The sequence below is a fragment of the Balaenoptera physalus genome (assembly GCF_965194825.1).
Source record: "Balaenoptera physalus genome assembly, chromosome: 12".
Classification (NCBI taxonomy): Eukaryota; Metazoa; Chordata; class Mammalia; order Artiodactyla; family Balaenopteridae; genus Balaenoptera; species Balaenoptera physalus.
The window spans coordinates 84,564,087-84,590,509 of NC_138897.1; the positions used below are offsets into that span (position 1 = coordinate 84,564,087).

At 43.6% G+C, this 26,423-nt stretch overlaps 1 protein-coding gene across 17 annotated transcripts in view; it reads right to left on the minus strand.

The window, feature by feature from the left end:
* Positions 1–26,423, minus strand: part of SPRING1 (SREBF pathway regulator in golgi 1) — a 316,969-nt gene that overhangs the window by 171,459 nt on the left and 119,087 nt on the right. For 15 of the 17 annotated variants that reach the window (XR_014251704.1, XR_014251705.1, XM_082416879.1 and 12 more), the window contains one exon: positions 19,411–19,468. Coding sequence is in view for 15 of the 17 variants with exons in the window: in XM_082416879.1 (XP_082273005.1) it covers positions 19,411–19,468 (58 nt within the window). In the remaining 2 variants the exon portion in view is untranslated. Of the gene's footprint in view, positions 1–16,666; positions 16,880–18,980; positions 19,046–19,410; positions 19,469–26,423 lie in introns of those variants that run through there. The other 2 variants (XM_082416863.1, XM_082416860.1) reach the window with 2 other exon arrangements.

The window sequence follows — 26,423 nt, forward strand, 5'->3', positions numbered from 1 at the left end:
AATTACCTCTGCAAAGACCTTATTTCCTAATAGGGTCACATTTCAAGACTCCAAGTAGACATGAATTTTGGTGGGATGCTACTCAACCCTATTCTTTATAACAGGTTATTGAACCCAATGGGTACAAACAGAAAAGGGTTGTATTTTCCTTCAAAGACAGTTATCAGCCATATTCTTACAAATCTCCCTTTCCCAGCCCTTAGTGGCATCCTGGGCATATCCTATAGCTTTCTGGCCAGTTTCCAATATTAACAAGTCCCATCCAGGTCTGGCCAGTATAAAACATCCAGTTTAGTCTCCCACCCTCCAACTCAATTTTGCCCCAGGGCCTGAGAAACCCAGGGTGGGCCTGGCCACCTCTTGCCCTGCTCCTCCCCTATGCTTCTGGTTGCCAGAGTGCACCAAATAGGGTGATTCCATGGGCAACCAAATTTGGCCAATGCTGCATTAAACCAAGTTACCCAGATGTCTTTACTTTAGACTCAGTTGACGTGTGAATACACATCCAGAAGCAGGTAGTTTCCTACCGTATTCCGCCCAGGAAACTCTTGTTCCACAGAACACCCCGCCACCCTTGTGTTCCCCAGACCATGCTTTGGGAAATGCCACACTATATAAAATACTGCAAAATGCAAAGTACATTCACAACTATTATGTGTGCATAGCAAGAGAAGATGAGCTTTTGGGTAAATATACCAACTCTGGAGCATTTTTGTGATTTATTCAGAAAATTGGCTTCTGGATCACTGTGGACAAGACCCAACTTGGCTGGAAGACTGTAATCCCTCGGCAGAGCCACACGGACAGCTAAGCCAGCCAAATTTATTCTGAGAAAGGATAACTCTCATAGTGAAAGGCAAGAACTTTTAAGAAAAATTTATACTATAGTCTAGTCCTACAATGTATGCAATTGTGTTCTGTACATTCATTCAACAACAGGGACTCAGCAGAATAGTAATAATAACAATAATATGATAACAAGAGAAAAGATAGAATAAATACATGTAAGTGCCAGGCAAGGGTTCACCTGCCTTTCTTCTCTGGGGTCCATGCAGTAGTCTCAGCTCCAAGCACCTCTCAGCCATTAGCATGAGTCCAGTGCTTAAATATCTGCTGTTTTCATCTAATACAGCCTCTAAAATTTGGCCAGCTTCATCTGGTGCTCAACTGAGCAATCAACAACCTTCTCCAATGCCGTAGAAACACAGCTATGCTGGACTGACTGCAAGAAACCACGACAGCCTCCAATGTAATGTCTCTCCAAGGGCTTTCAAGGTTAATTTCTGATCATGGTCTGAATTCTATTAACTGTAGAGCTGTACTATCACCTCCCATGTGACTCCCATGTAATCGCAAAGATGAATAGAAACTGGTTTTGTCTGTATTGTCAAGGCAAATATTTTCTGAAAGCAAGGACCAACCTTACAACTGGGTTCAGTAGGGGCCATCAAGGCAAAAAGATTTGAAGAAAGTCAGTCATCATCACTCCATGCCCCATTTCCCATTCCCTCCCCACCCCAAACTAAAAAAGCCTAGAGAAAAAAAAAACTTTTAAAATCTGATGATGTTGGGAATTCCCTGGTGGTCCGGTGGCTAGGACTCCCCACTTCCACTGCCCAGGGCCCGGGTTCAATCACTGATCAGGGAACTAAGATCCCGCAAGCTGCGTGGCTCAGCCAAAAAAAAAAAAAAAGTTAAAATCCGATGGTGTCACCTTAATGGGAAACTCTTTAATCCTCAGTAGTCTAGCAAGTTTATCAGTCTATCCACTTAGCCACCAGCTGCTAAAGGTCATAGGGGGCAGGGATTCACAGCGGCCTGGGGAACATAGAGCCAGTTCTCACTCTCTCTCCATTTCGTCCCCTGCGTAAAATCTCCTACTGCCCACAGAATGATGTCCAAACTCAAGGACCTTCGTCTGCTGGACCCTGCCCACCTCATGAGCTGAGCACCCCAGGGCAGGGTCTGGTTCTCATTTACCTGCAGGTCTGCCCAGCACCTAGCACAGATTTTGGCAGATAAGCCAGAGCACAGGGAATAAAGAAATGTCAAACGAGTGAAAAAGTATCCTGTATAAAACACAGGTAACACATAAGCAAGTCTTGTCATGATGTCATGTAAAAATTTTTTCTTAAAAAAAAAAAAAAACTTAACTGGAGAGCAATTTAAATCTTTACCAAATTTCTCAGGGAACACACAAAAAATCCTATTTATAATGTAAAGCAAAACTCCTCCACAGCACCTGGCCCCCACATCTCTCTCAAATTCTCCCCAACTCTCTTTCAGATCTAACTTTTCTCATTTCCCCTCCCATCTCCCTTTCCAAATACAGCTCCCACTCTTTTCCAGAAGTATAGGGTAGCTGGCTAAAAGCATGAGCTCTGGGGCTCACCTTGCCGGGTACAAACTCAGTTCTGTCACTCTAATTTGAGCGGGAACCTGGCATGTAAGTGCCATAAATGCAACTTGTTATTTAAATCCTATTGGCTTCTCCATTATTCTTTTTTTGTTTTTTTTTTAACTTGGCCCGCTTTTCCATTAATGCAGTAGGAAATGTGTATGAGTTTCCTAGGGCTGCCAAAACAAATCACCATAAACTTCATGGCTTAAAACAATAAGAATTTATTCTCTCACAGTTCTGGAGGCTAGAAGTCCAAAATCAAGGTGGCAGTAAGGCTGTGCTCCCTCCAGAGGCTCCAGGGAAGATTTTTGCTCCTTGCCTCTTCCAGTTCCTGGTGGCTGTTAGCATTCCTGCACTTGTGGCCACACAACTCCACTTCCTACCTCTGTCTTCACATGGCCTTTGCCTGTGGGTCTGTCCTCTGTGTGTCTCGTGAGAACATTTGTCATTGGATTTAGGGCCAGCCCAGATAAATCCGGGATTATCTCATTTCAAGATCCTTAATTTAATTACATCTGCAAAGACACTTTTTCTAAATAAAGTCACATTCACAGGTTCTGGGGGGTCAGGATATGGACGTGCCTTTTGCGGGGGGCCAGCATTCACCCACTACAAAATGACACTGGGTCCTTCCTTTTGTGGGTGGTGGACGGGGACAAGGCTGCACACTCCTGTAATTTTTTTCTTTTTTTTCTTAACTTTTAAATTCTTGTAACGATGAATATATCAAGTCAGCAGCCAGCATCAGGTACTTGGCAATGCGGAAGGAAAGAGGCAGATGGCAGAAAGGCACCGTCAACTTTTCCTTTTCACTGACGTTCATCAACTCTTTCAACGATGCAAGTTTGCAGCCATTGCACACCTAATTGCAAGAGCTGCTGCATCTTGCAATTAGGTGTGCAATGCAGGGGGTGAATTGGGCGCAAGAAACAGTGAGTTTCAGCCACATGGTCAGAACCTCAAGCAGCATCTCGGCTTTCCCACAGTGGGTGGTGAGCTGCATGCGCTGCTGGCCGCAGGGGGTGGGAGGAGGTGCGGTTCAGTTTAGTTATTTATTGATATTCTGTGTTAAGATTCCTGCCTCGGCTGCACTGAAGGGATCTGGGAGGCAGTGACTTCACGCGACTCAAACTGCAATCAGACAGCCTTTTGGCTCAATGTGTTTATCTACCCAGAACTATTTTTGGTGTGTGTTCATAGACAGCACACACTAAAGTATTTGGGATTTGAGATGCAAGCGTTAAAGAAGATTAAAGTTAGCTGCTAATGAGCATGCCCAGAATAGATATACTCTGTGTGTGTTTGTGTGTGTGCGTGCTCCATGTGTGTGCTCTGTTGTGTGTCTGCAAAGCAGATGTCTACAAGCCTGCCCTTAAGTGGCCTCACCAATGTCCTAGATCAGCTAAGATGTCCATGGATGGAAGATGGAAATGGATGAAAACTGGACTGTCTCAAAATACTGCCTTACCAGACACCCCAATCCCCTCAACTCCACTCTGCCTGTCCTTCAAAGCCTAGCCCATCCCACCTTATCAAAGAGCCTCGCTTGACCACTCTCTGAACTCCCAGACCACAGATAACAAATAGGTTTCATCTCCAGTACCAACCTGGATCAGACAGGCAGGGAACGCCCAGAGCAGCATGTTGAGTGGGATTCAGACCACACCATGGCTTAAAGTTTCTAAATGTCCCTGCTGTCTAGCCCAGCATCTAGATGGAGCAGGCACTTAATCCATACTTGTTCAGTAATTAATTTTCATTGTTTGGACTCTGAAATTAGCTCAGAAGAAAGGTCTCTCTCTGAAGCACAATTCCCTAAGGACTTCTGAGAGTAAACTTGGATGCCCACTAAAGGGCTGAGTGCCTGGGCTTGCTGGCCTGCCCTCTGTCTTCCCAGCCCTCCCCCCGATTCTGCACATGTCGTCGACCAAATCCTACGTGTGTACTGGGGAGTCCCCATCTAAGAGGTTGGCCCTGTAATTGTTCAGCGAGATAATAACATCAGGCTCATCCATCAAGCCTGCTTCTAATAGTTTGGTTTTCCTAATGGAATGTAGTGTCCTTAAGAAGAAGAGAAGCACCATAATGTGAGGTTTTATGCAGGCTGGTTTCTAGCTGTGAGCTATGGACCTGAAATGATAGTTAAATCGATGAAGAGGCACTAAGCTATTGCCTCTGAATCTGGGTGTCCGTAAAACCCAAGTATTGACAGCCCTGAGTGGATGTGTTGCAGGTCGGCTCTTCCAGCCTTGATTGGGGCTCCCTTTCTCTCTCTCTCTCTCTGGACAGTAGCAGCCCAAGAGAAATGGAAATATGACGGCTCGCTGATAGTTTTCACAGTCTGCGCGACAGACCACCCCCGCAACAAGACTCCAGGTCAAGTGCTCTTCTCCATTCTGTGGATCTAGTGGGGAGAAATTAGCTCTCAGTGGTATTCCTACTAATGGAGAGAAGCAATTCCTCCCTGGTCTGGCTGTAATGGGTCTGGCAATGGACCAAGAGGCAGGAAGCCTGTCTTCTTCCCCAACCTCTTTCCCCGTCTCGCGGCGTGACCTTAGCAGGTAACTTAACCTCTCAACTCCTTCGCTGCCTCATCTGTAATGATCCACCTTTATCACTTCATAGTCCTGCTCTAGGATAAATGAGACAAGCCTCTAAAAGCCGTATTTTAGTCCCCAAGAAAGACCAGAACCAGGTAAATGCTAAGGGTAGCCATTTCCTTTGTTTTTGCTGTGTGCGTTACTAACTTGTGGGATTTTTAAAATAATGGCAAAAATGAATGGATTTATGCAATTGTTTTGTTTTTTCCTAGGTGCCTTGAGGCATTTCTGGAGTACTGTTTTATTGTTCACCTCTTTTATGGAGTGGATATTGTTAAGCCCATTTCTTAGTCAGCAAACTAAGGGAGCTGGCTTTGAAGTGAGCCATGTGGACGGGCTGGAAGTAATTCCTGCTCCTAATCTACTGTGGGGCTCTTCCCTGCCAATGCACAAGTCCCTAGGGGACACTCAGGGATACTGGCTCAGCCAATTGTTGAGCCACATCTCAGGCATTTTCCCACCCTCCCTCCACTCCAGCTATGCTGACCTTCTTTTACTTCTTTACAAGCACCAAATGCTTTCCAATCTCAAACTATGCACACCTGTTCTCTGTGTGGGAGGCCCTTCCTGCCCATGTTTCCTCTGGCCAATCCTTACCCACCCTTCAGGCCTCAGCTTCAATGTCACCTTTGCAGTGAAGTCTTCCATGACCCCCAGGCTTTGCCAAGTCCCCCATTCTCTGCTCTCACAGGCACTATATTTGTCCTTTACAGAGCTTATCACACCTGTATCTAAATAATTGTTAGTTTAATGTCTGTCTTCCCCACTAATGATGAGTTCCATGCGGGCAAAGAACTGTTTTTCTTGTTCGTTACTGTGAATCCAGAACTGAGAAGGCACCCAGTAAAAATCTGTGGTATGAGAGGATGGATGGATGATGGATAGACGGATGGATGAAGGGAGGGAGGGATGGATGGATGAATAATAGATAAATAGGTGGATGAATGGATGATAGATAGATGTATAGATAATGGATGGATGGATGGATGGATGGATAGATGGATGGAGAAATAAATGGATGGATGGATTAACAGACAGATGATGGATGATGTACAGATAGTGGATGGATGGATGAATGGATGGATGTAGTGTGTTTGTAAATGAGAGTGATCCAAATTACCAGTATTCATCATCAAGAGAAAGTTCTAAGTTCCAAATGTTCAGAGAAGCTTATGAATGCAGACCTAGACTGTATGTCAGCAGGGTCACGCTCCCACTGACACTCTGGGTAGAATCCTTCTTTGCCTCGTCCTAGTTTCTGACGATGGCTGCCAATCCTTGGCGCTCCTTGGCTTGCAGCTACATTACTTGAATTCCTGCCTTTGTCTTCTCGCATTGTTTTCCCTCTTCTTATAAGGACACCAGTCATACTGGATTAAGGGTCCAGCCTACTCCAATATTACCTCATCTTAACTAATTACACCTGCAGCAACCTTGTTTCCAAACAAGGTCACATCCTGAGGTAACCTTGGTTAGGATTTCAAACGTACCTTTGCGGGGGGTACTCAGTTCAACCCATAACAATCTATGAAACAGCAGTGCCTCTCCCAGGTGTGTATCCTAGAGACACCCCTGCCTAGGATGACAAGGAGACACGCGTGAGGATGTTGGTGGAGGCCAGGTTTGTCACAGCAAGGAGCCAGAGGTGACCTACCTGTCCATGACAGGCGAAATAGATAAACCACATCCGATAAATGCAGATCACAGAATAATACGCATCAGGCAGAAATAATACACTGGATTTGCATATATCACCATGGATAGATCTTAAAAACATAGCGTGAGATGAAAAAAGTAGGAACTAGACTGAGATTTATGATACAACCCCACTGACATAAATTTAAAACACACACACCCAAAGAACAACATTATGCATGTTTCATAAGCACTGGAAAGTGGGTTGGAAAGTTTATGTTGTGTACATTGGAGTCGCTGCCCGCGGGAAGCAGGGAGAGTGGCAGCCCTAGATGAAGGCAGGCACAAGACGGATCTGGGATGGACAAGTGCTGGGCCTGTGGCCTAAACCGGGACGTGTGATTCTATGCATGTGTGCATCGGGGTCCACCTTTTACCAAGAGGGAAGAAATCCTGTAAGGGATAGATGAGTGATAATTGCGCTGAGGACCTGGGGGGAGTCCAGGGTCTTGCAAGGACACACAGCAGAGATACTTGATGTGCTCTGGAGCAGCAGGGAAGACTCTGTGGAGAAAACAGCGCTTACGCTAAGACCTGGAGAAGGACCAGAGTTGTGCTGGGTGGGGAAGAGCAGGACAGAAAGTTCCAGGCAGAAGGATCACATGTGTATGAGCCCAGGAAGGCCCAGGCTGGCCTGGGTGCGTCAGCCTGGGAGAAGGGCACAGTCCCCACGCCATCGCTCTGCCCTCCCCACCACCCCTAAGGAAGGACAGCGGACAGAGCTAGCTGTGGGTGTGTCACCCACTCAGATGCCCACAGGGACCAGGTGGCAGAAATGAGTAAATGACGCAGGTGCATATGAAACACTTCCACAGAGAATTGCGGGTCTTCCTGTACTTCAAAACCACAGGGCTCTCCAAGTCTCTTTTTCCTCACTTTTGATGGAGACATGGGTGCCGGTTTCTTCTTTAAGAAAAAGAGCGGTGGAGTGTGATGAGAAGCAGCAGCTGACTCAGAGTTGGGGGAACACTAAGGCGGGCTGGGGCCTGTGGAGGACCCGGAAGGGACACCCCAGCTGAAGGGGCAGCTGCCACTGAGCTTCAGACAATGCCTGCCTTCTCCCGAATGCAGTCCCAGTGTTGACAGCTCTTTCCTTTTTCAAGAGAAGCTGTTGCTCTGGATTTGCATGTGAAATCTTTTCCTTTTACCTGCTACTATCTAATCTAACCATAATGAAGCACCACATCACACCAACTAGGATGCTATCATAAAAGAAATAAAATGGGAAGTAACAAGTGTTGGGGAGGATGTGGAGAAATTGGAACACTCACACTTTGGTGGTGGGAATAAAAAGTGGCCCAGACACTGTGGAAAACAAAGTGGTGGTTTCTCAGAAAGTTAAACATAGAATTACCATGTGATCCAGCAATTCCACTCCTCGTTATGTGCCCAAAAGAACTGGAAGCAGGTGCTCAAACTAGCTCATCTACAAGCCTGTTCATAGCAGCATTATTCGCAAATAGCCAAAAGGTAGAAACAACCCAAAGTCCATGAATGGCTAAGTGCATAAACAAAATGTGGTCTATCCGTACAATGGAATATTATTTGGCCATAAAAAGGAATGAGGTACTGACAGAGGCTACAACATGGATGAACCTCAAGAACATGATGCTAAATGAAAGAAGCCAGATACAAATGGTCACATAGTGTATGATTCCATTTATATATAGTGTCCAACATAGGCAAATCTATAGAGACAGAAAGCAGATTACTGGTTGCCAGGGGCTGGGGGGAGAGGGGAATGGGGACGAATGAATAATGGGTATGGGAATTCCTTTTGGGTGATGAAAGTTTTTTAGAACTAAATCAAGGCGGCAGTTGCACAAGATTGTGACTGTACTGAATGCCACCGAATTGTTCACTTTAAAATGGATAATTTCATATTATGTAAATTGCCCCTCAATTAAAAATACTAGAAAATATGTAATTCAAATATTTAAGAGAAAATATATAGGCCAAAAAAAACAAGCCCACAGACTGAATCTCAGGTCTGTGGTGCCCAGGTGTAAGTCTGGTGCACTTAAGTAAGCCCCGACAGACAATCTCGTTAAGAGCTGGGGTTAGGATCCCTGTTTTAACTGGGAGGAAACTGAGGCTCCAAGAGATAAAGGGACTGGATGAGGGTCAAGGGCAGGAGCTGGGGCTGGGGGCCAGAGTGTGGTCTCCAAGCAAACTGATCCCATGTTCCGTGTGCTGGGGCTGAGGGCTGGGAAAAGCACAAGAGGGGCGACAGCTACTGAAGCAGGTGGTGGTGAGAGGCCCTGTCAGAGCTGCAAGTTCAGACAAGAACCATGCGTGTCGAGACTCCCTTGGAACTGTCACCTCCTCCCCACAAGGCTGGGGGCTCTCGTTCCAAATTTAAGGCAGTTCAGAAGACCCATGCTGAACACTTACTGTGCACAAGGTTTGTGCTACGTGTGAAAATCATACAAGTACCAAGTCGGACGCCTAAGGGTTAGCTCTGTGCAAAGCCCATTCTACACAGGGGCCTCTCGGATGCTCGCAGCAACTCTGTGAGACAGGAGCAGGACTGGCACACCCTGCGAGCGTTGACTTACACCAGTTCAGCCATACACCATTGGCCAAAAAGAAGAGAGAGAAATGCTCATTGAAAGGGTGTGGACAATGCCCCCTGTCTTGTCCGCATGTGGACTTGCCACACAGGAAGCACGGAAATGGAATATATGGACCTGCTCATCTGCAGTCTCCAATCCTGGGAGCCTTTCCTGTGATGAACAGCTGTCTGTGCTAAGTGTGATTCTAGAACAAGGTTTCTCAACCCTTCAGGGGGAGGGCAGTCTATCAGATTTTCAGGTATGTTTTTGCCTTCACCCTGGCTTTAGAATCTAGTACCCATACACACTGCAACTCACAAGTAGTAGTATTATCCCATTCCACAGGTGAGAAGACAGAGGATCACAGGGAATAAGTTACTTGCCCAAGGTCTCTGAGCTAGTAAATGATGAAGAAGAGATTTGAGCTCAATCTGTTTTACCCTAAAACTCCTTCCTTTCTTCTGCACTATATTGCCTCCCTATCTGCAAGAGAGGCCCAAAGGAAATCAGCATGCCAGAACATAGAGACTCTTCAGAGACTCTCACTCCTGGAGGTGGCAGTGAGCAGTCATCTGCATACCTCTTGGTTCTGGATGAGGCCACAAGTAAATTCAAATACAAAAAGATATGTCCTGAGCTGTGTAATACTTAGGATTCATCTGATTGCAAGAGATAGAACCTAACTCAGACTGGCTTAAATCAAAAAAGGAATGTATTGACTCATATAACTGGAAAGATCATGGGATGATGGCTTCAGGCATGGCTGAATCAAGGGCCTCAAATGGTCAGAACACAGTCTGTTTGTTGGTTTGTTTGCTTTCTTCTGTGTTGGCTTTATTCTCAGGGAGATTCTTCCTTCCTTTACATAAAGAGATCCACCAGCATCACCATGTTTAAAATTTGACCACTTAGAAACCCAGCAGAAAGATTTTCTCCATCCCAATAATTCCACCAACATCCCTGAAGTTGGCTCTGATGATCTCAGCTTGGGTCCCGTTAACATCCAGGAACTAATCTCTATGGCCAGGGGTGTGTGAGATTCTCCATGATCAGTCCTGGGCCACGAACTCACCTCCAGAGTTTGAGAGTAAGGTGAGCCCAAAATCTTTACAGAAAAGAGTCGGATGCTGTGGCCAGAAGGCAAGGGATCAGGCTTAGGCAGGTGAAGCAGACGGACTAAGTGCCATCCTGGAACACCAAGAACTGGGCTGGGCATGTTCAATACATGATGTCACGTCACGACAACCCTGTATCATTACTGCTGTTTCACGAGGCTCAGAGAGGCTCAACATCGTGGCCAACACCTCACTTCCAGGTGAGGAGACAGCCCTCCCTGCCCAGAGGCATTCTGCTCTTAGGTAGCGGAGCTAGGACTTGAACCCAGATCTGTCTGACTCGAAGTCCACAGTTTGCTCCTGTCCCAGAGGAACCCCTCCAAGCTGGTGAGCCCCATGAAACCTTTTCAGCGCTTTGTTCCAGTCCCTTAACTTGCAAACCCGGTCAGCGAGTTCTTTATTTCCACACATGGTGCTATTACACTAATGGCTCTGGGCACTACAAGCTGGCTTCTGAGCAGTCAAGCCTTCCCCACGTTCTGCCTTGCAAAGAAATACATTAGAAAGTCCAGTAGCCGAGGCCCAGGTGGAAACATTTACCGGCCGCCATTTTGTTTCAGGATGGCAAAAGGCACCTCACACCCTGAACTTGAGCTCCTTGTACAGCCTCTAGTCGAGAGCTAAAGGCGGCGGGGGTCAGTCACCTCCTAGAAAGGCCCCTTGTAAAGGGCGGTGGCAGACCTCATCAGGCAAAAAAGCGGAGAAGCCAGGGTTGAAATAGAGGCCTCTTTCTGTTTGGTCAATAAGCAGCTGTGAAGGATGCGTAGGACGGAGCTAAATTTATTTGTTCCTTTTTTTCTCGGAACAGCAGCAACGAGGCTCAGAATGCAGCTGTCTCGCTCTCCCGTGAGCCTTCTGCAGGCACCAGCATGCACAGACGTTGGCTCTCCAGGACGCAAATTTTTTTTTTTTCCCGGTTGGTTCCCTTCCTGCTGCAGGCAGGACTTCCAGGGCCTCTCTCCAGGGGGTAAAACTTTGGAGCGGCCTCCCAGGCCCAGGGTGAAATCATTACCTTTTAAAAAGAGACGGGCTGCTGAATGTAGATACCCTGGCCCTTGTGGCCACACCCTGGAAAACCACAGAAGTCCCACCCGCCTCTGCTTTCACTGCTCAGACCTGTGGGAAACTTGTAAGACACAGCCGTGTGGGGAGGGGGTGTGGGCATCTTGGGAGGGGCCTCCCACATACAAAGCCAGGCTGGTTTGCCAGAGTCCTTTCTGGAATCCATCTGCCTTCGGAAAGCCTAGCTGAGGGCCACCTTCAGCCAGGCCTTGAGCATACTGGTCGAAGCAGGAGTTTTTTAAGAAGTGCTTTGTTGAGACTTTCGAAAGGTCCCCGCGGGTGGGGAAGTGAAAGGAGGAGGGGACATGGGGGAAGAAACTGCTCCTTTATTTCTAGCCTTGCTTGAACGGCTTCTTGACGGTTACTGCTACGGTTCTGCTGAGTCAGAAGCATCCCCAGCTGCTCGCCGGAAACACAGCTGTTAGGCGAAAATAACCACAGAGCCCAGCACTGAGCATCGTGCACCTTCCAGAAAAGAGGGCAGAAAACCTCAAAACAGAAGAGAAAAGTACAAAACAATAAAAGAGGCTCTGTCAAAAACCCACCACAGCTCACTCACTCAGCCAAGCCTGCGGCTCTCTCCACATCGGTCACAACTCAGAGATGGAACACAGTTTGGCAGCTTTTCCATAGTAGTAGGTTAAGTAGTGCCCCCCTTCCCCCCAAAAGGGAGATGTCTGTATCCTAACCACTGAAACCTGTGTATGTGACCTTACTTGGAAAAGGAGTCTTTTCAGATGTAACAAACTTAAGGATCTCAAGATGAGGTCATCCTGGATTACCTGGGTGGGCCCTACATTCAATGACAGGTGTCCTTAGGAGAGTGAGGCAAAGGGAGATTAGACACTCAGAAGAGAACATACACACAGACAGACAGAGGGGAAGGCCAGGTGAAGACAGGGGAAGATTGGACTTTATGCAGCTCCAAGCCAAGGAACACCAAGGATTTGGTATGGCAGCCACAGGAAACTAACAAAGCCACCATGGCTTCCATTTGCCAGGTCTTCTCCCCACCACCCCTTTCCCCTTGTCCAGACTGAAAACATTCATAGTATCTTGGTTGCAAGGTGTCTTACATAAACATTGAGGTTCCCTTTCCTGTGGACTTAGTAATTATCAGGAAGTAGGATGGTGCCTCAAGGACTCCAGGGTCTAGGGAGGAGCTGGGATCCCTAGGTCTAGGTAAGACTCTGCCACAGACAGAGACGCAGGTGTGTGACCTCATAACCAGCCACCATTCACTGATGTAGCAGAGCATGGTGTGTTAGAAAACGGGCTCTGGGTTTGAATACTGGTTCTGCCACTTACTAGCTGTGTGGCCTGGGGTAAGCTACTTAACTTCTCTGGGCCTCAGTTTCCTCACTGATACAATGGGGAGATGACCCATTATACATTGGGGATCCATCTGTACAATGGAGAGGTGAGCTGAAAACCATCCTGCTATTAAACATATAGAGAGATGTTGAAAAGAATAATTACTGTTAATGCATAACAAAGTTTCTAAGGAAATCGGGGTAATTCCCAGGGGCCAAAAAAAAAAAGAAGGAAAGAAAGCCCAAAGTTGATAGTGCAGTACCTGAAGTGACTGGGGACAGGAGGCACCACCTTGGGTCACACAAGGCTGGGAGCTTGAACTAGAAAACCATCATAAAGCTGGGTCCTTCATGAGCTTCCATCCTGATACAGTTGTAAGGATTAAGTGAGTTGGTACATGCAAAGTTGTACTTGGATGAGGCTGTACTCAACAGCTCTTATTGTTTAGTGCTTTATACAAGTGTAGTAACTGTCTATTTTTTTTGGCAGTTCAGCATCTATGACACCATATTTTGGTAACAGCGTCCCAACTTATCTTTGGGAGAGCATCTCTCTTCCACCCCCCTGGAAGGAGGATATACAACTCAGACCTGGCCAGTCAGAGTCAGGAATTACTCAGGGATGGGTGTGTGATCCTAAGTGGGTTAATCAGACTGAATAATGGTTGAAATATGGGGAAAGAGAAATTCACTTTCTCTTGGGTCTGCATCTGAGTGGGATATGAGCCTGGAGCTGCTGGATGCTATCTCTGCCACTATCTGGGGACAGCCTGCCTGAGGATGAGGCCAAAACCAAGGAAAGCAAAGATGAGAGATAGAGAGATTCCCAATGACATTGTCTGAGTTCCTGGATCCAGCAGAGCCTGAAACCAACAGTACCTCCAGACTTCTGCCCTCCTTCCATACTGAGACTCCAATTACATGTAGGGTCAGACATCTAATATTGTTTCAGAGTCTCTGATGCCGTGGTCATTTTTCTCCTAGTCTTTTTTCTCCCTGTGCTACAGTTTGAATAACTTCTATTATTGTGTCAACATGTGTACTAATTTTTTCTTATGCAACTTGTAATGTGCTGTTGTTTAATATGCTAAGAATATGTTTAATATCCTGTTTAATATGTAAACCTATCCAGTGAATTTTACATTTTAGATATTGTATATTTCCTTTCTAGAAATTTCATTTGGTTCTTTAAAATTTTTTTCTTCCACTTCTCATTATGTTCATGTTTTCCTTTAAATCTTTGAACATATTTCTAATAGCTGTTTTAAAGTCCTTGTCTGTTAATTACACCATCTTTATCATTTTGAATCTGTTTATAGTGACTGATATTTCTCTTGGTAATGGTTCACATTTCTATGCTTCTTCCTTAGATGTCTAGTAATTTTTTATTAGATGCTAGATATTATTAATGTTATGAATTGAATGTCTAGATTTTGTTGTTGATTTTGGAGGGAAGTTAAGTTATTTACTGGTCAGCTTGATTTTTTGAGGCTTTTTGAAAAGCTTTGTTGGGGTGGATCTAGAGGAGCCTTTCTTCTAAGGCTAGTTTAGCCCTACTACTAAGGTCTGACCTCACTGTGGTCTCTAATGAATGCACTGGATGTTCAATAGGTTATTCCCATCCTGGCTTGCTGAAATTTGAATGTCCCCCAATCCCATAAGAGCTCTGGGAATTATTCAGTGTATACTTCCACAGTAGTTGTTCTTTGCCATCTTTGTAGCATTTTATCCAAAGCCTGAGCAACTTAGTATTCAGCCAATGACTCAAAGGGCTCCTTATACAGATTTCTGGCACTGTTTATCTATGTAGTACCTTCTTCTCTGGAACTCTGCCTCACAAACTCCAGCCTCATCAACCTCTGCATATGATCATCTATGTCTCCTCAACTCAAAGAGGCCACTGTGCTCTGCTTAGAATCATCCTTCCTGCGCTGCAATATAAGAAGTGCTTCCAGGCAGAAAGGTGATCACAGGCCCACTCATTTGCGTCCTTTCTTTCAGGCTCACAGTTCTGCACAGCCTGTTGCCCAATGTCTGAAACCAGTTGTTTCATATATTTTGTCCAGTTTTCTAGTTGTGTACAGCTGGAAAACAAGTCTGGTGCCAGTTACTTCATTATGGCCAGAGGCAGAAGGTTACTCTAACTAACTTGAGAGAAAAAAAAGTATGCATTGGAGGGGCCTAGGGAGATTCACAGAATAGATGTAACAGACAAAGAACAGTCCTTAGAAGACCAGAGCAGCTCTAGAGACCCAGGGGAACTAAGAGACAGTCTCTTCTGGGCACAGACACCTGGATGAATGAGCTCCAACCCTGTGGAGTCCTTCAAGGCTCAAATTTCTGGGAGAATATATCCGGACAAGCCACAGTCATGGGCTTATATCTTGGCCAGAGGAGAGTAAGGCACTCTGATTAATGACACTACCAAGACAACATCCAGGACTTCTCTGGTGGCACAATGGTTAAGAATCAGCCTGCCAGTGCAGGGAACACAGGTTCCAGCCCTGGTCCGGGAAGATCCCACATGCTGCTGAGCAACTAAGCCCGTGCACCACAACTACTGATCCTGCACTCTAGAGCCCGCGAGCCACAACTACTGAGTCCATGTGCCACAACTACTGAAGCCTGCGCACCTAGAGCCCATGCTCCACAACAGGAGAAGCCACCGCAATGAGAAGCCCACACGTCACAACGAAGAATAGCCCCCGCTCACTGCAACTAGAGAAAGCCCGCATGCAGCAACGAAGACCCAACGCAGCCATAAATAAATAAATAATCTGTACAATTGATTGTATTTAAACAAACAAACAAACAAAAAGACGACATCCAATGGGGGAGGATGGATCACCAAAACAAAGCTGGGTTGCTCTTTCCAGAAGAAAGGAGAATGGCTGATAGGCAAGCAAAAACGATAGACACAGTACCCAACGTCCACTAGAGAACATCTTTAAGAACGGTTGACTTTTAAACTCAGAGCCTTGGCGTTTCTTTTTGCTGTTTCCACACTAGACTGCATAGCTGTCCTTCCCCTGAAATCCCTACCTTCCTCTGCAACACAGAAAGACTTTCCCAGCGACAATTGCACTTTATGGGCAACATATAGACAATATGAACTTCATATGAGGCGAGAAACACCAGTTTAGGGCTCATTGGTAACAGATTCTCTGAGTCTGCCAAGGTTCAGGGAAGACTTCCAGAGAATAAAACTCATGGGATGGGGGTGGGGGAGGCAAGCTTGAACCTGTGTCCTGGGAACAGAGCAAGGAACAGAACATGTCCATTCCCCTTCCCCTACTCATAACCAGCCAGAGCTGGAAGCTCTGTACCTGAAAGAGAATGTTTTGTGTTTCAAGAGTGAGTATGAGGTGGCTGCAGGCTGGTTTATCCAGCGACATAATTCAACCAAACATATAGACAAATGCATCAACAGGTAAGGGAACCAGATGTTGTCTGCTGAGATTGTTCTGAGGAAATTCTGCCACCCCCACTCTGCCTACAGGTTAATCAGATACTCTGTGTGTGTGTGTGTGTGTGTGTGTGTGTGTGTGTGTGTGTATTTGTGAAAGTTCTACAAAACTCATCACCTGAGGTTCTTAAAATTTCCACAGACATTATTCTCTTGTATAATCATACCCATTTCGGAGACGGAAAATCAGAGGTACAGTACGTGGAACGGTGAGTCAGTGATAAAACCAAGAATCAAGTTCACGACTGCAGCATAAAGTTCTCCTGATGCCTTGAAAACAATTTTGAAAGCATGGGCAGGGGGGAGCAGGGAGGTAAGAGAGAGGGGAGAGAGAAAGATAAAAAGGAAAACAAGTCTTCACAGGTGCTGGGTTTTCAGAGTGTTGAGAGATGCTGTTTGTATACAATCAAGATTTAAATTGAAATCATAGTCAAGTAAAAGCACATCGAATCACGTGGCTACGTTTTTTTTTTCTCCAGCTTTCTTTATTAACTGCATCCATTGTCTGGTTCAACTTAGAAAGAAGTCTTTTCATTCCTTGTTGGGGCTTTTTCTTTCCCAAGAAAGAAATCATGGTACGTTCCCGGTGACTAAGCTCGCCTCCCAGGTCATTGGGAAAAAGATATGGGGATTAGGATAGCCTTCTGGGGAGGTTTCTGGAGCCTGTGAGGTCTGTAGAGGGACAAAAGATCATGTTCACTGTTGTATTTCTGAGCCAAGCACAATGCCCAATCCATGGTAGGTGTTCAGGAAATTATTTGTCAAACGAAAGAACGATGGAGTGAATGTGAATCTTCAGTCACTCCTACCCTACATATTCGCCAAAACAGACCCCAGGGCTTCCAGGGCTTCGCACATTTTTTCCATTCTTTGTTGTCCTGGCGATTGTCTCCTCACCCTTTTAAGGCAATGGATCTTAACCTTTTGTGGGTCATGAACTCTTCTGAGAATCTGATGAGAGCAGTGGAGCCTCTTCTCAAAAAATGCACAGACTCAGACACACGAATTTGCAGATCCTGTCCAGCTGTGAGCAAGCACCCTGAACCTCACCCACAGTCTCAGCCAAACAATCCCAACCTTCCTCTCCTTCTTCCCCACAAAGTTATTTGCTCCTTCTCTAGGTTCCCACAGCACTTTCTTTTTAGTTCGAAACAACAATAGTTTATTTTGGGACTTCCCTGATGGCACAGTGGTTAAGAATCCTCCTGCCAGTGCAGGGGACACGGCTTCGAGCCCTGGTCCGGGAAGATCCCACATGCTGCGGAGCAACTAAGCCCGTGCGCCACAACTACTGAGCCTGCACTCTAGAGCCCACAAGCCACAACTACTGAAGCCTGTGCGCCCTAGAGCCTGCACGCCACAACTACTGAGCCCATGCACCGCAACTACTGAAGCCGACGTGCCTAGAGTCTGTGCTCTGCAACAAGAGAAGCCACCGCATGAGAAGCCCACTCACCGCAACGAAGAGTAGCCCCTGCTGGCCGCAACTAGAGAAAGCCCACGTGCAGCAATGAAGACCCAATGCAGCCAAAAAAAACCCACAATAGTTTATTTTGCTCACACATCTGTCATTTGGGCAGGGCTCAGAGGTACCCTCCACTCTGTTAGCTGGGGTGGCTTGAAACTGCAGCTGGAATCATCCAAAGACTCTCTCACCTACCTGTACCTGGAGGTTGATGCTGGAAAGGCCTAGACAGCCAGGAGCAGTAGCCAGGGTCCTGGGGCAGCTCTGCCTGTCTCTCTCTCTCTACTCAGTCTCTCTGGAACGTCCAGAGCACTTTACACCTACTTCTTTTACAATTTAACACACAATACTGTAGTGATTATTTATGCCTGTTGATGGTGGTAATTTACTTAGTCTGTTTCACCTACAACAGCACTGTACGTCCACCGGGGACGACAACCACAGCGTGTTCATCTCTATTTCCCCAGGGCCCTAATGGGTACCTTGCATATGGTAAGCATGTAATATACACTAGTGGGATTACATATGTAGGTATGTGCTTATCTTATTATTATGCTCCACTACATTTCAGAAATAGGATTAGAAGGTAGCCTATTTACATACATCAATACAACATAATAAAAAATTTTAAACAAGGAAATGGGGACTCAGTGAAAAGGTAGGAAAATATGTTGAAATAAAGGATAAGATCGGTACCCAAAATATATACCACAGATTTCTATACCATTATTGGCAGTGACCCAGAAATCTGGTTTGAGCATCCTGGCAGTATGGGCAAAGAGGGAAACAAAACTGATGGTGTTGGATATAAGCAAACTGATTGCTTAGGAAAGCACAGCTTCTACTAGTAAAATTGCAACCACCTGGCATTAAAAATGATAGCAAGTTTATGCTCAGTGCAGGTTAAGGGAAGTTCAATACAAGCCAACCTATAAGTGGCCAAAACAAAGGAATAAAAGGCTGCAATCCTCTGAGACTCTGGTTTTATCCACGGAAAAATGTAAGGCTATCTAGTCCAGCTTTTCCTAAAGGACATATGATGGAATACCAGTCCTGGAGAAGCTCTGCCCACAAAGGGTTCTGCAGTCAAGGAAAGGTGGGAAACCCCCCATGGCTTCCTCTTGGGACCTCACAGTGAACACTAGCATTTTAAAGGCTTTGAGAAGTCCTGCAGTAAAGAAATCCAGCACTTCCCAAGCTCCTTTGCCCACTGTTGTGCAAGAACCTAGGGACAGTCTCCAAACGGGACCTAGGTCCATTGATCCTACTTGTAAAGAGTTTTTCTTTCTCACAAGAACAGGTAAGATGAACAGACTGCCATTCTTAAGCAAGGTATGCCAGTATGTCTTTCCTTTGTCCCTTCTTAAAAGGACCTAGGAAGGAAACAAAGTAGTATGTTCAAATCTCTTCCTTAAAGCACCTTTATTTAAACTCCTCTTTGCTCTTCTTTTCTAGGCATGACTTCAAATAAATAAATGATTTTTGGAAAAGAAATTGGTCACTCAAATTCCAAATAAGGCAGAAGAAAGGTGTGATGGACCGTCACTAAGAGCCCACAATTTCTGCCCCTGAGAAACTAAAAAGGGGTCAGCATACCCCTTTTCCTTGCTGGTCACCTCTGTAGATGTCAGATAAGACTCCTCAGTTACCCATAACCATAGCCATGTCCTTGGCTACCCATAACTGAGTGCTAAATGAGCAGTACTTACTCAGACCAGTCAGAAAACAAGAGTCGCACCTTTGGCTGATGGCGGGGAGCAGCAAGGGCAATAACTGTCCGTTTGTTTTGGCATCGCCTATGAAAAGAAATTAAGGGTGTGTGTTACCCTTTGTCCAGTTTCTGTCTCTTGGTACACTAGCATTTCCATCTCAAAAGAATCCAAGTGTGAGCTAGTTCGAAAAGGGAAAGCATGCCTGATTTTGGCAGGCCATGGAACAATCTCAGAGTCCTTTCTTCACAAAGCACTTGTTAATATCCTACTTAATATTCTACGGAACACACCATAGAAAACTAATGAAATGAATGGAGGGACTGCAGAGCCTTTAAGATTGATTCTCAAACTAGGTTCCATGGAGCACCAGAGGTTCCCCCAGTGTCTCAGGGGCTGCTGGAAGAGAGGGGAAGAGGCCCCTCTCAGGCAGAGATCTGAGCCTCCAGACCCAATTCAACCACATCAGTTTCTCTTTTTTCAACCCAAGGACGTACTTGGAAAAAAAAGTGGGGGGAGGGGGGTTCGGTTACTTAAATTAGAAAATGTTTGAGAACCACTGCTTAAATAAAGCTCCACATATATTATTTCTCAGAGCTGAGATTCTGATAAGAATTGAAAAGTTAACAGTTTTAGTTATATTCTTAGCAAGAACCTAGTGGGCAGAAATTTAATTTTTTTTTAATCAAAAGCAGAGCCATGGCAAAACATATGATAAACAAAGAAAATATTTGCAGTCGTATAATTAATAAAGAGCTAATATGCTTAGGTTATAAAATGATCCTATAAATTAATAAGGAAAAGACCAATAACCCAGTAGAAACATGGGCCAAGGCTACAGAAATTGACAGAAGCAGAAATGCAAATATTCAATAAACATATGAAAAGATGGTCAGGCTCACTTGTCAGGGAAATGCAAATGAGAACAATAAGATACTATTTTTTACCCATCAAATTGGCAAAAATGGAAAATATGTGTAACATCCAGAGCTGGCGAGGGTGTAAGGAATCTAGTTCTCTCAAACACCATTGGGGGAGGACTGTAAATTATTATAAAGTGGTGGAAAATCAACTGTTGGTATTTTTGAAAATTTAAACTGTAGCCCGGCACTCCCACTTCTGGGAATATATCCACCAGAAATGAAAATGCCAGTGTATAAAGACATAAATATATGAAGAAGAATATCACAGCATCATTTGTAATAGTTAAAAAAAAAAAATACCTGGACGCAATCTGAATGTACATTAATAGGAAAATGGTTGAAAAAAATCAAGATGTATTTATATTAAGGAACACAGTACAGATATCAAAAATTATAAAATAAAATTGTACACATTGACTGGGAGATATGCCTGCAACACCTTGTTAAATAGAATAAAAGCAAATGTGATCCTATTTTTATTAAAAAAAAAAAAAAGACCAAAATAAGTCACACCCAGTAAGTGGGTTTCTATATGTTTTTACAAATAAAGAAAACAGTAGGGAAACATTTATACCTAATTGCTAACACTGACTGCATCAGGGAGCTGGACTGGAGAGGAATGGTGAGACTATTAATTTTATTTTAGATACTTTATTATTTGAAATGTTACAAAAGATATGTATTACTTTTGTAATTCAAATGACCAGAATTTTTAAAAACAGAATTAGGACAGGAAATTCAAAGCAAATCAAATTACTTTGACAATCACTGGAAGGCAGAGTGGGGCTGGCCTTCTGGTATGGGGTCTTAAAGCACTAAACCCAAGGAGATATACAGCTAATAGAAGGTACCCCAACTATGCAAGGGAGTAGACTGAAGGAGAGCCTTTTAATAGGGCTGACATTTTCCTTGAAAAACAGTCCTGACTCTTCTCTAATATAAGCAGAAGGATTGAATGAGACCCCAAAGTGATAGGCTATAGAAAAGGAGTCAGCAAATTTTTTTCTGTAAAAGACCAAATAGTACATATGTTAGGGTTTGTGGCCCATTTGGTCTCTGTCACAACTACTGAACTCTGTCATTGTAGCACATCAACAGCCATAGACAGTATGCAAATGAAATGGGCATGGCTGTGTCTCAATAAAACTTTGTTTATAGAGACTTCCCTGGTGGTCCAGTGGGTAAGACTCCACGCTCCCAATGCAGGGGGCTTTGGTTCGATCTCTGGTCATGGAACTAGATCCCGCACGCATGCCACAGCTAAGAGTCTGCATGCCACAACTAAGAGTCCACATGCCACAATTAAGAAGTTTGCACGCCGCAACTAAAGATCCCACATGCCGCAACTAAGACCCAGTGCAACCACAATAAATAAATAAATAAATATTTTTTAAAAAACCTTTATTTATAAAACAGGTAATGGGTGGATTTGACCCAGGGGCTAGAGTTTGCTGACCTCTGCTACAGAACATGGACATAATTATTTTTTAAAGGCAAACTATTTCATTGAAGTATACTTCAAGATATACTTAAAGTGATGAAAGAGAAAAACCTACAACCAAGACTACTCTACCCAGCAAGGATCTCATTCAGATTTGACAGAGAAATCAAAAGCTTTTGAGACAAGCAAAAGCTAAGAGAATTCAGCACCACTAAATCAGCTTTACAACAAATGCTAAAGAAACTTCTCTAGGCGGGAAGCACAAGAAAAGAAAAATACCCACAAAAACAAACCCCAAACAATTAAGAAAATGGTAATAGGAACATACATATTGATAATAACCTTGAACGTAAATGGACTAAATGCCCCAACCAAGAGACACAGACTGGCTGAATGGCTACAAAAACAAGACCCATATATATGCTGTCTACAACAAACCCACTTCAGACCTAGGGACACATACAGACTGAAAGTGAAGGAATGGAAAAAGATATTCCATGCAAATGAAAATCAAAAGAAAGCTGGAGTAGCAATACCCGTATCATATAAAATAGACTTTAAAATAAAGACTGTTACAAGAGATAAAGAAGGACACTACATAACAGTCAAGGAATCAATCCAAGAAGAAGATATAACAATTATGAATCTTTATGCACCCAGCATTGGAGCACCTCAATACATAAGGCAAATGCTAACAACCATGAAAAGGGAAATCGACAGTAACACAATAATAGTAGGGGACTTTAACACTCCACTTACACCAATGGACAGATCATCCAAACAGAAAATAAATAAGGAAACACAAGTTTTAAATGACACAATAAACCAGATAGATTTAAATGATATTTATAGAACATTCCACCCAAAAGTGGCAGAATACACTTTCTTCTCAAGTGCACATGGAACATCCTCCAGGATAGATCACATCTTGCTTGGGTCACAAATCAAGCCTCGGAAAATTTAAGAAAATTGAAATCATATCAAGCATTTTTTCTGACCAAAACGCCATGAGATTGGAAATCAATTATAGGAAAAAAACTGTAAAAACCACAAATACATGGAGGCTAAACAGTGCACTACTAAATAACCAACAGATAACTGAAGAAATCAAAGAAGAAATAAAAAAATACATAGAGACAAATGACAACAAAAACACAATGGCCCAAAACCTATGGGACGCAGCAAAAGCAGTTCTAAGAGGAAAGCTTATGGCAATTCAATCTCATCTCAAGAAACAAGAAAAATCTCAAATAAATAATTTAACCCTACACCTAAACCAACTAGAGAAAGAAGAACAAAGAAAACCCAAAGTCAGCAGAGGGAAAGAAATCATAAAGATCAGAGCAGAAATAAATGAAATAGAAATGAAGAAAACAATAGCAAAGATCAATAAAACTAAAAGCTGGTTCTTTGAGAAGATAAAAAAAATTGATAAACCCTTAACCAGACTCATCAAGAAAAAAAGGGAGAGGACACAAATCGATAAAATTAGAAATGAAAAAGGAGAAATCACAACTGACGCTGCAGAAATACAAAGGATTATAAGAGACTACTACAAACAACTATATGCCAATAAAATGGACAACCACGAAGAAACAGACAAATTCTTGGAAGGGTACAATTTCCAAGACTGAATCAGGAAGAATTAGAAAATATAAACAGACCTATCACAAATAATGAAATTGAAACTGTAATTAAAAATCTTCCAACAAACAAAAGTCCAGGACCAGATGGCTTCACAGGCGAATTCTATCAAACATTTAGAGAAGAGCTAACACTGATCCTTCTCAAACTCTTCCAAAAAACTGCAGAGGGAGGAACACTCCCAAATTCATTCTAGAAAGCCACCATCACCCTGATATCAAAACCAGAAAAAGATATCACAAAAAAAGAAAATTATAGACCAGTATCACTGATGAACATAGATGCAAAAATCCTGAACAAAATGCTAGCAAACAGAATCCAACAACATATTAAAAGGATCATGCACCATGATCAAGTAGGATTTATCCCAGGGATGCAAGGATTCTTCAGTATACGCAAATCAACCAGTGTGATACACCATATTAACAAATTAAGGAATAAAAACCATATGACCATCTCAATAGATGCAGAAAAAGCTTCTGACAAAATTCAACACCAATTTATGATAAAAACTCTCCAGAAAATGGGCATAGAGGGAACCTACCTCAACATAATAAAGGCCATATATGACAAACCCACAGCAAACATACTCAATGGTGAAAAACTGAAACCATTTGCTCTAAAATCAGGAACAAGACAAGGATGCCCACTCTCGCCACTCTTATTCAACATAGTTTTGGAAGTCCTAGCCACGGCAATCAGAGAAGAAAAAGAAATAAAAGGAATACAAATTGGAAAAGAAGAAGTAAAACTGTCACTGTTTGCAGATAACATGATACTATACACAGAAAATACTAAAGATGCCACCAGAAAACTACTAGAACTAATCAATCAATTTGGTAATGTTGCAGGATACAAAAGTAATGCACAGAAATCTCTGGCATTCCTATACACTAACAATGAAAAATCAGAAAGAGAAAATAAGGAAACAATCCCATTTACCGTTGCAACAAAAAGAATAAATAGGAATAAACCTACCTAAGGAGGCGAAAGACTTGTACTCAGAAAACTATAAAACAGTGATGAAAGAAATCAAAGATGACATAAACAGATGGAGAAATATACCATGTTCTTGGATTGGAAGAATCAATATTGTGAAAATGACTAAACTACCCAAAGCAATCTACAGATTCAATACAATCCCTATCAAACTACCAGTGGCATTTTTCACAGAATTAGAACAAAAAATTTTACAATTCATATAAACACAAAAGACCCCGAATAGCCAAAGCAATGTTGAGAAAGAAAAATGGAGCTGGAGGAATCAGCTTCCATGACTTCAAACTATACTACAAAGCTACAGTAATCAAGGGGCTTTCATGGTGGTGCAGTGGTTAAGAATCTGCCTGCCAATGCAGGGGACACGGGTTTGAACTCTGGTCTCGGAAGATCCCATATGTCGTGGAACAATTAAGCCCGTGCGCCACAACTACTGAGCCTGCGCTCTAGAGCCTGCAATCCACAACTACTGAGCCCTCGTGCCACAACTACTGAAGCACGCGTGCCTAGAGCCCATGCTCTGCAACAAGAGAAGCCACTGCAATAAAAAGCCTGCACACCGCAATGAAGAGTAGCCCCCGCTCGCTGCAACTAGAGAAAGCCTGCGCGCAGCACCGAAGACCCAACGCAGCCAAAAATAAATTAATTAATTAAAAAAAAAAGCTACAGTAATCAAGACAGTATGGTACTGGTACAAAAACAGAAATATAGATCAACGGTACAGGATAGAAAACCCAGAGATAAACCCACGCACCTATGGTCGCCTAATTTACAACAAAGGAGGCAAGAACATACAATGGAGAAAAGACAGCCTCTTCAATAAATGGTGCTGGGAAAACTGGACAGCTACATGTAAAAGAATGAAATTAGAACACTACCTAACACCATACACAAAAATAAACTCCAAATGGTTTAAAGACCTAAATGTTAAGACCAGACACTATAAAACTCTTAGAGGAAAACATAGGAAAAACATTCTTTGACATAAACCACAGCAAGATCTTTTTTAACCTACCTCCTACAGTAATGGAAATAAAAATAAAAATAAACAAATAGGACCTAATTAAACTTAAAAGCTTTTGCACTTCAGCTTCCCTGGTGGTGTAGTGGTTGAGAATCCGCCTGCTAATGCAGGGGACATGGGTTCAAGCCCTGGTCCAGGAAGATCCCACATACCATGGAGCAACTGGGCCCGCGTGCTACAACTACTGAGCCCGTGTGCCACAACTACTGAAGCCCGCATGCCTAGAGCCTGTGCTCCGCAGCAAGAGAAGCCACAACAACGAGAAGCCAGCACACTGCAACAAAGAGTAGCCCCCACTCACCGCAACTAGAGAAAGCCCGCGTGCAGCAACGAGGACCCAACACAGCCATAGATAAATAAATAAATAAATAAATTTATTTTAAAAAAGCTTTTGCACAGCAAAGGAAACCATAAACAGACAAAAAGACAACCCTCAGAATGGGAGAAAATATTTGCAAATGAAACAACGGACAAAGGATTAATCTCCAAAATATACAAACAGCTCATGGAGCTCAATATCAAAAAAACAAACAATTCAATTAAAAAATGGGTGGGAGACCTAAATAGACATTTCACCAAAGAAGACATACAGATGTCCAAGAAGCACGTGAAAAGATGCTCAACATCACTAATTATTCAAGAAATGCAAATCAAAACTACAATGAGGTATCACCTCACACTGGCCAGCATGGCCATTATCAAAAAATCCAGAAACAATAAATGCTGGAAAGGGTGTGGTGAAAAGGGAACCCTCCTGCACTGTTGGTGGGAATGTAAATTGATACAGCCACTATGGAGAACAGTATGGAGGTTCCTTTAAAAACTAAAAATAGAACTACCATATGACACAGCAACCCCACTACTGGGCATATACCCTGAGAAAACCATAATTCAAAAAGAGACATGTACCCCAATGTTCATTGCAGCACTATTTACAATAGCCAGGACATGGAACCAACCTAAATGTCTATCAACAGATGAATGGATAAAGAAGATGTGGCACATATATAC